The sequence below is a fragment of the Coturnix japonica genome, chromosome 12 (genome assembly GCF_001577835.2).
Source record: "Coturnix japonica isolate 7356 chromosome 12, Coturnix japonica 2.1, whole genome shotgun sequence".
NCBI lineage: Eukaryota > Metazoa > Chordata > Aves > Galliformes > Phasianidae > Coturnix > Coturnix japonica.
The window spans coordinates 1,459,482-1,468,996 of NC_029527.1; the positions used below are offsets into that span (position 1 = coordinate 1,459,482).

Here is a 9,515-nt window from a genome sequence, read left to right on the forward strand (position 1 = left end):
TCACCAGAAAGGCAGAGCACAACCCCACAGCAGGCCCTGCCACATTGCTGCTCCCACCAAGCAGCCATGGGGCCTCTGCCTTCAGCCAGGGAACCCAGCACAGCCCCAGGGGGGGAGGGAGGAAAACACCCCCAACCCCCCCCTTAACACCCTCCCTCCTGTGCCAGCATTTCATCTTGAAGCGTCGCGAGCAGCCTACGAACAAGTTACGGCTGGAAGAGAGTGGGAGGCTGAGGAGTCGGCGATTCTTCAGCAACAGAAAATAGGAAAACGGGAAGGAGAAGGGACAGAATATCCCCCGGGGGGGGTGTTATTTTCTCATGCCGTCTCAGAGGGAGCTGGCTCAGAGCTCAGAGCTGGCTCAGAGCAGCACAGCACCGAGCTGAGCCCAGCATTGCTCCCGGCGTGGGGAGCAGCCCATGGGGCCAACAGGAGCCGAACTGCACGGCCCCACCGTGTCCCCGTCTGCAACTTTCTGCCCGTCACCTCGTTCCCAGGCGGATGACGATGTTTCAGGGTCTGGTTTTAAAGCAGCCCCTCAGTCCCCCCCTCCTGAAGCATCACCTGCAACAACAGCCCCACCGGGTCGGTACCGCGGGGCTGCACATCGCTCCCGTTGCATAACGGCTCTGTGCTCCCACCCACGTGCCGTGCCCGGCACCCACGGGTGCCCCGGGGCCGCTGGTTCCCCCTGCAGCCCCAACCTGCAGGCGATGCACTCACTGCACGCACCGAGCACCCACAGCCCGACACCGCACACCGACACCCCCCGCCCCGTTACACAGCCCCGTTACACAGCCCCGTTACACAGCCCCGTTACACAGCCCCGTTACACAGCCCCGTTACACAGCCCCGTTCCCGTTTCCCCCCGTTCCGCCCCGTTCCGCTCTGACCTGGCTGCGGGCCCCGGGAGCTGTCCGCCGCCTCCCGGTGCTGAAGGCGGTTTGGAGGCGGCGGGGCCGGCGGCGGGCGGCGGCGGGGCAGCGGCGGCGGATGGCGGGTGCCCGTGGTCGCCGCCGCCGTCCATACTGGCCTCGTTGCCCATGGCGGGGCCGGGCGGGACCCGCTGCTCAGCGCGGCGCCGCCTCCGCCGCCATCAGCCCCGCGCCGCCGTCGCCGCCGGCCCCGTCTCCCCGCGCATGCGCCGCCGACGCTCCGCGCGCGCGCGCGTCCCCGAGCGCGGGCACGCGCGGCCAATGGGCGGATAGCAGCGACCACGGGACGCGGGGGCGCGCGGGGCGCGGCACGGGGCGGAGGGGGAAGCCCCGCCCACCTGGCCCGGCAGCCAATCAGCGTCGAGAATCGCCCGCGGCCGCCAGGCGGAGCGCTGCGTCCCGCCGCTGAGAGGAACGGCGGGCGGCAGGCCGTGACGTCACGTCTCAGCAGCCAACCAGCGCCCGGCGTCGCATGAGGTTACACCCGACGGCCAATGAACGCACCGCACTTCCGTGACGTCACGGATCGCCGCGGGATGTCACGCGCTGCTCCGGGAGCCAATCAGAGCTGACCCCCCGTGACGTCACGGCCCGCAGCCGGGTCCCGGCACACGGTGACGTCACGCGGCTCCTCCTCCCCCCCGTGACGTCACGCGCTGCTGACGCTCCCGTCGCATCGCACCCCCCACGTTGGATGCAGCCGCTCCCAGCCCTGCAGCACGTTGCGCTGCTCCAACGGCACCGCGACCAACGCACAGCACTTGGTTTATTGCAACACAAAACCTGCGGCTGCCCCGCACACAGCGCGGGGCCATGGAACCAACCCGGGGCTGCAGCCATGGGCAGCAGGGCCACAGCTCACACCCAGCCCGGAACCACAGCAGCTGGGGCTGCACACAGGCTCAGAGCCTTAAAATGGCTTTGAAAGAACAAAACGGCCACAGACATATTAAAAAAACAGAAGTTCACACAAAATTTACAGAACAGGGGCCAGGAAGAGAGAGGGCTGCAGCACGAAGAGCTGCCTCGCCCCCAGCACTGCAGGGGGGATCACCAGCACCAACCCCTGGCCAAGCCAACCCGAGGCACAGCAGGACCCCCCAGCGTGGCACAGTGCTGCAGCATTGCCCTGCTCCAGGTCCCTTCTCCCCACTCGTGCTCCCAGCTGCTGCCCCCCGGGCTGAAGCTGGACGAGGAGATGATCTCTTCCTGCAGCTGCAGCTCGTGGCTGTGTCCCAGAAGTGCAGCTCCACCTGCAGAGACCAACAGCGGCAGCAACTGCAGAGCTCTGAGTGGGCTGGCAGATGAGAAATCCCCATTTGAATTCCGGTGTGGATATAGAGGGCTGAAATGAGGCATGAAGCTGTCCATGCTGGGCTCCTGCTGTCTCTGTGCAAGCACACTCAGCCCTGCTGCTCCCAGGAGCACGGCACTTCACTGCAGGAAAGCATCCAGGCTGGCCCGGCTGCTGCTGCAGGCACGTCCAGGGGCAGCAGCTGATGCTGGCCTAGAGACGTTCCTCTTGCTCTTCACTGGTATGGGACGGAGCTCTGTAGGGCTTATCTGAAGGTTGGGCTGTCAAGGGAAGCACACACATCAAAGCTCTGGGGATATGAGCAGCACAGGACCTGCTCCAGAGCAACAGACCTGGGACCTGGCCATGTACTCACACCCTGAGGCATTTGGGTAACACCCTCAATAACAGGCTTTAACTCGTGCTTTGTCTCAAAGAGGTCTGGCTGTTGGACAACATCTCTGCAGGCTCCTTCCAAGGGAATTAAACTACTCTAGGAAAATCTCCCTGCAGGTCAGGCTGGGCTCTGCCCCTACCCATAGAAGCAAAGCTCAGGCACACTCCTGTCCCACACTTTCCACTTCCATGATACGCCCAAGAGCACAAAGCAATGCCTAAGAACAACCAAGAGCTTCAAGATCTACCCTGCATATCAGAGCTGGGACACTGGGCAGAGGAAGTGACAGCAGGCAGAACTTGCAGCCTCCCAGGGGCAGAGCTCTTAGAGTAAGGAGTTCTCCTGTCTGTGATGGCATCATACAAATCTTCAGAGACAAAATAAATATTAATGTTCTTAGTAAGCTCAGGTCTTTGATGCCTTTGCTGTCTCTGCTGAGCTCAGGCTTGTTCAGAATCAGATGTAGGGCAACATGATGGTGATTCCCTGAAGGTCCCAGCCCCACTTTGGGAAGCTCTGCCCCAGGCTACCAAGCTGGATGAGACAGGAGCAACATAGGAGGTGCCCCGCAGCATCACTACTGCCACACAAACCACAGGAAAGGATACAGGCTGTATGAACTTGGTTCTGCCTCCCAGGCCGTCGTACCCCATCCTCACCTAGGAGAGACAAACAAAAGTGAATGGAACAGCACAGAGCCGTGGCTACTTCTTGTCTTGGTCAGCAGAGGAAAGCCTTGCAGGCCTTGTGCTCTAGGGACAGGTTACAAGCGCCTGGAAACACTCAGTCCTTGTATTAAGCCCTGGCCTTCAGAAAAAGGCGGGCCCAAGTGTATTAGTGAGGTCTAAGAATCTTTCTGAATTAAGCCTTCAAGGTTGCAACAAAGCTTAAGATTTTTGTCACTGGGACTGATATGTACAGGGAAAATGCCCAGCACTCCGAAGAGGTGGAACTGGATGCAGAAGGCCATTTAATCTGCTGCCAGGTAGGGAATGACCATCTGTCATCTCCGGAGCTCCACAGGACTGGGAGGCAGCCAGGTCACACTCCAAGATTTACTCTCCCCACACCGAATATGGCAAGGTGAAAGCCTCATTGGCTTCCTCCTGTAGGTAACCTCAGGACAGAAGCATGCAGTGCCAGCCCCTGACAAGCTCACCAACAGCACTACTCACCTTGCCCACATTCCTGTGGGGACCCAGCAAGCTACCCGACATGGGCTTCTTGGAGAAGGCTGAGTTCCTGATGAATCCTGGCATGAATCCTTTAAGAGCCTTGTCCTCCAAATCATCTCCACAGTTCTGTCCCACAGAATAATGAGAAAAGCCCTTTAAGAAGCAAGATCTGCTGAATTTAGTCTGCACACAGGCATTTTCTTAAGGTAGCAGGCAGTCCTGTACCACATCAGGTCAAAGAACAGTACCTCCAAATCTCCCTCTGGGGCTCATTTGGAGCCAATGCCTGGGAGGCAGGACACTGCACACAGCATGCCTAGGGGGACAGCCCCCTTAGCTGACCCACAGCCCTTGCAGGCAGAGCCTACACTGTGTGTTTGCCAAGCACATCTGATGCAGGATAATCTGCAAGCATCAAGTGCCCGCCCCCCTGCCCTCTCCTGCCCGATTCCAGGAGGCCTCTGAGGCAGCAATAGCGTTTCTAGGAGACAGTCAAGCAAAGCACTTTGAAGTATGTACTGTGGTGCTGCAGATAGGCCAATCTACAGTTAGAGCATCACCTGCACGAGAAAATGGGGCCTTTATCTCAAGCTTATTAATAGCAGAATTGAAGAGGTGATACAGAAAACAAGATCAGTCCTTTTACCTCCGCCGTTTCCTTTAGAGCTTTATTTGCCAGATTTACCACAGGAAGCCTGTAAGAAGCACAAGGAGCGAGTCAGCAGAGATTCATTGTTTGACTGGAGCTGGCAAGGACAGACAAGGCAAAGCAAATGACGACAAAACTTGCACTGCGACATCAGGCAGCTGGAGAGCTATCTGATCTCACACAGCAACTACCAAAGCAGAGAGACTTTTCATCTCCTTTAGAAGCAGAAAGAAGAGGACAAACTCACTGCTTTTTATCCAGCTTCTGCTTTTTTGCAGCACTGAATGGAGATCTGCAGGGATGATTTTCAGGGGTGTCCACCTCGAAAGTGTCATCTAGGTTGATCTCATCACTGTGAGCTGGACGGTGGAGTTTTGGGTGCTGCAGTTCCACAGGAGTTGGGCTGCAAGGCCACACAAAGTGTCAGCCATCGAGAGGCTGCCACCCATCAGACAGAAGAGAGGGAGCTACAAGCTACATCCTTTAGTTAGCACAACACAAGTAGGACTAGGATCTGAACCCTGTTCTGCTTACAAGTTCCAGACATGACATTCACCATATTTGGCCTGTATCTGAGGATGCACCTCACTGACCTTTCAAAGACTAGCCGGCTGAGTGTCTCTCTGGTTACAGATGGCACTTTCAGAGTGTCCTGCAGTATGTCTATCTTCTTCTTCAGACTCTGGAGGGAAGAGGAAAGGCAGACAGTGAGACAAGAAAAGATTTAGCAGCAGATCCTTCACCCCTCTCCCATAACTGAGCATTGGTCAGAGCTCAGAGGTGGGGCAGATGAAAGCAGTAAGGTGGGCTAGATCCAAGCCAAACCCAGCATAGCTCCTGGCACTGCTGCTGAAGGCTGTGGCCAGCTGCCAGTTACTGCAGACCAAGGAATTATATTCTCACCAAGATCTCCTTGTCTGCATTCTTCAGATCCTTCTGGGTGCTCTTTAACTCCTCCTTTGTCTTCTCCAACTCTGAAACTGTTTTCTGAAGCTGCAGAATAAACAACATCAAACAGCAGAGTTCTGGTTACAACACACAGGCAAGGGAGACTGTGGATCCCCATGGGAACATGGCACACACTGTTTCCCCCTGTTTTCAGGCTCAGTTTTCCCGTGGCAGTCTATCCAAACCAGAGCAACCTGATTGCTGCTCATTTCCTCAAGCTGTCTGCAGAGGGATCTCCAGGTCTGCTTGCCCAGCTCATGTCTACCCACAGCATCTTTGCCTGACAGAAACAGCTTTTCCACGTTTTAACACTTGGTGGCTCCATTCTGAATTCCTGCAGGACTTAGCACACACCACATCACAGCATTACAAACCACAGGCCGGACGCTGGCTGTGCATCAGCAGCACTGGCACATAGACAAGCCTGATTCAACAGGAGAGCATGCCAGGAGCCGGGGGTTGAGAGGTGGCCTGGCACCACAACAAGGGCTTGGAGTGGGGTCAGGAGCCTGGGCCAGCCCACAGAGCGGCAGCAGAGTCAGCTCTCCGTCAGCCAAACCCAGAGCACACTGACTCGCATCCTCCCGACCCAAGCCAGCGATTGCAGTTTGGCACAGACTCGGCCACAAACAGGTCAGCTCCAGCAGCAATGCTTCCTGTAGGGAGTTAACTCACTTAGGAGCAGCTCAGTATTCCAAGATCCTCCTCCTCTGTTTGAGGGGACCACAACAGCTATGGCTGGGTAACAGAAATAGGCCAAATCCACCCACTGTCTCTCACTTTGTGAGCCTGGACTCTGGCACACCCCAAGGAACACCTGCGCCTTGGAGAGCAAGGCTACACAGACATTTATCATGGTAACTTGCTATCAAAACGGTAATTCCCAGCCTAGGCCAACAGAGCCCAGCCGGGCTGGAGCAGGGGCAGCACAACAATGGGGGCATATCTGCAGCTCTGTGCCAAGCCAGAGCTAAGCCCTGCTCAGCTGGTGCTGGCTCACACCTCATTTCCACTCTTCCCAGGGCCCTGACTCTGCAGCAGAAGTGGCTGCTGGCTGAACAAGCTCATGCTCAGCCTGGCAGGATGAAGGCAGCATTGCTTCTGGAGCCCAGTGAATGTAGCATACACCTGCATGCTGCTGCCTCGACAATGTCCTCAGAGTCCATAGTGCTAATAACAGCCCACGAGCTACACACAGCATCACACCCTGACCCAGAAACCCCAGCCTGACACTTCCATGCCAGCTGTACTGCTCAAGGAGAGCTCACTGTGGGAGGGGGTCACGGCACAGGGCTGGAAGCACAGTTGCTGAGAGGGATCTACAGACCAGATGTCACCCTTATGTTTCTCATGCTCTCCTTTTACCTTACTGTTGACAGAGAATAGCTCCTTCTTCTGCTTCTCTGTCATCTCACTTGAGATCTTCCGAGCCTCCTTCAAGTTCTCATATTCCCTGAAAAGAGAGCAGAAGAGTCACGCTGCCTTTAAAGAGGATTGAGCTAGAATTTATTAGAAGTCCTCAGTATAAAGTTCTGCAACTGCAGAACCATCAAAGAAAACCCAGGACATACAAAATCCTTAAGGGAACTGAGCCGAGTGTACCAACGGTGTAACAAACATCAGCACACGTGGCCAGAAAAAACAGTTGCAAAGGATGCCATGGCTGGGAGCAGGGCATGCACAGCATTCACCAGTGTCATGGTTTAATAATTTTGTAATTTTTGCTATCAGTATTCCACATCATAACATCATAATTAAGCATGAATAATTTTACTGAATCTGCAACTTACAGAAGAAGAACTACATCTCCCAGGGAACAACACGATAGGTCACGGGACCTGGACTCTATATTTAACTCTGTCGCAGAAACAGACTGACGTCTTTCGAGTTCTGGCGTTCAGGGGAGTGGTGTGGGAGCCTTCAGCCGTTCGCCTAGATTTACAGTAGGCCTCTCGGTTACGGGACTGCATTCTCTCTCCTATTTTTGGCCTTGATATCGTTGAGCGTTCAATTTTTCATTATATTAGTATTTTATATTGTGTTATCCTGTATTCGATATAGTTTTAGTAAATAAGATGGTAGCCTCTGTGAGTCGTTGCCGCTGTTTTTCTTTCTTAATTAATTTTTTTTTTCCTTTCGGCTAGGCGCCCTCCGGGCCCACGGCCCTGTCACGGGCGCAGGTGGATTTTTAGTTCAAACCGTGAGCAGATTTTGGTGCGAGATGCGGGCAAATTGAGTTGCTGTTTTTTCTGTGTTTTCTCTCTGTTTGCTCTTTAGCTTTAACAGTTAGCTTACGAGTTTTTTTCCCGTTAAGGAGCTATCTCGTGTTTGCGATTCTGCCACCTGCGAGCTTGACCTTGAAAGTTCAGGCGGACTGCCAATACTGCCGGTATATTTTTATAAACACTGCTGAGCTTTGTTTTCTGAATTTTATTTTTTCTCTCTATTGGAGAAAAAAAAAAAAATGTTTTCTTCTACTAAATTTGTTTTTACCAGGGACTGTGTTGGCCATGGTTCTTTTTGAGACGCTCCGACATATCTGGGCCATGTTTAAGCTAGCCACTTTTTTCTTATGGAGCTATACAATTTGTAATAATGGAACTTGAAGCGATGGTTAGCAATTGCTCACTTCGTATCTCTGTATAACTCCAGAGGGAGGCAACTAATGCAACTAATTATACAGAAATGGTGATTTTTAAAGCGTGCTTCCTCTTTCTTTCTATGAATCCTTTTACTGCAGTTTTTTGATGATACAGTGGGTCACACTCTTAATCTCCCGTGAATTTTACTGTTGATTATTGTATATAATCTCACTCAGTATCTGGATTTATAACATCCGGAGGAAGTCTTCCCTAGAACCCCCCCCAGAGAATACTGAGTGGCAGGGAGTGTGGAGAGGCTTTGAAGAGATTCTCAAAGGACAGACATCTTCGCGTTATGGAGCTTCACCCTGAACACTTGAAGAATACCTGAGAGTTTGATTGCATATTTGAGGCAGGAATCGTTGTGGTTCAGGCAGATCTGTGGATGCAGAAATTATCTCGGGCCTGGCTTATGCTTTTCAGGCCTTAGTCAATACCATTCCTGAGGAGGAGAAGTTTTGGAAGCGTGAGAGAGAGAGCTCAGGGCCGAGAAGGAGAGTCTTAGAGCTGAGGCCAGAAAAAACTTTGGACTGAGAAGGATAGAGAGAGAAAAACAGCTTTTGAAGCTGAGAGAAAAGAATCTCCTGTACCAACGAGACTCAATCTGGTAAAACGAGGAAAGAGAGTCTTAGAGCTGACGCAGAAAAACTTTGGGATGAGATAGGTAGAGAGGAGAAAAAGTTTTTGAAGCCTGGAGAGAAAAGATCTCCTTTTGTACCAACGAGACTCAATCTGGTCGAGAAAGAGAAATCTTAAGCAGCTGGACGCAGGAAAAACTTTGGGATGAGAAAAGGTCCCTGCAATCCCAACTCAACACTTCTCCAGTCCGAGCACAGCGCCCTCCGGTCCGAGCACGACACTCTCCAGTCCGAGCACGGCGCCCCCCGCATCTCGAGTCCGAGCACGAACACTTCTCCAGTCCGAGCACGGCGCCCTCCAGTTCCGTAGCGATGACACTGCTTCCAGACTGAGCGCGATGCCCCTCGGTCCGAGCACAGGGACTCTCTTCCAGTCCGAGCCACAGCGGCCCTCCGGTCCGAGCACGGACACTCTCCAGTCCGAGCACGGTGCCCTCCGGTCCGAGTACAAAAAAACCAACCTCTCCAGACTGAGGCGATGGCCTCCGGACCGAAGCACAATGCCTCCAGACCGAGCACAACACTCTCCAGTCCCAAGTCCTGCAATCCCCAACTCAAACTCTCCCAGTCCGACACAGCGCCCTCCGGTCCGAGCACGACACTCTTCAGTCCGAGCACGGCGCCCTCCAGTCCGACACGACACTCTACCCAGTCCGGAGCACGGCGCCCTCGCAGTCCGAGCATGACCATCTCCCAGACTGGAGCGCGATGCCTCCGGTCCGAGCACCGACACTCTCCAGTCCAGCCAAGCGCCCTCACGGTCGCGAGCACGACACTCTCCAGTCCGAGCACAGCGCCCTCCGGTCCGAGCACGACACTGCTCTCCAGTCGAGCACG

At 54.5% G+C, this 9,515-nt stretch overlaps 2 protein-coding genes across 3 annotated transcripts in view; both read right to left on the reverse strand.

Moving 5' to 3' along the window:
• BSN (bassoon presynaptic cytomatrix protein) overlaps positions 1-1,114 on the reverse strand; it is a 52,802-nt gene extending 51,688 nt beyond the window's left edge. For both annotated transcript variants that reach the window (XM_015874575.2, XM_015874574.2), the window contains exon 1: positions 894-1,114. In XM_015874575.2, coding sequence (XP_015730061.1) covers positions 894-1,045 — 152 coding nt within the window. In that variant the 5' untranslated portion in view covers positions 1,046-1,114. The remainder of the gene's footprint in view (positions 1-893) is intronic.
• A 568-nt stretch (positions 1,115-1,682) lies between these two features.
• The window catches only part of TRAIP (TRAF interacting protein), a 20,927-nt gene continuing 13,094 nt past the window's right edge, over positions 1,683-9,515 (reverse strand). Inside the window, exons 8-15 of the mRNA XM_015874580.2 lie at positions 6,764-6,851; positions 5,354-5,443; positions 5,044-5,132; positions 4,698-4,853; positions 4,448-4,496; positions 3,802-3,927; positions 3,235-3,285; positions 1,683-2,498 (exon numbers count right to left, since the gene is read on the reverse strand). Of these exons, the coding sequence (XP_015730066.2) occupies positions 2,370-2,498; positions 3,235-3,285; positions 3,802-3,927; positions 4,448-4,496; positions 4,698-4,853; positions 5,044-5,132; positions 5,354-5,443; positions 6,764-6,851 (778 nt within the window). The 3' untranslated portion in view covers positions 1,683-2,369. The remainder of the gene's footprint in view (positions 2,499-3,234; positions 3,286-3,801; positions 3,928-4,447; positions 4,497-4,697; positions 4,854-5,043; positions 5,133-5,353; positions 5,444-6,763; positions 6,852-9,515) is intronic.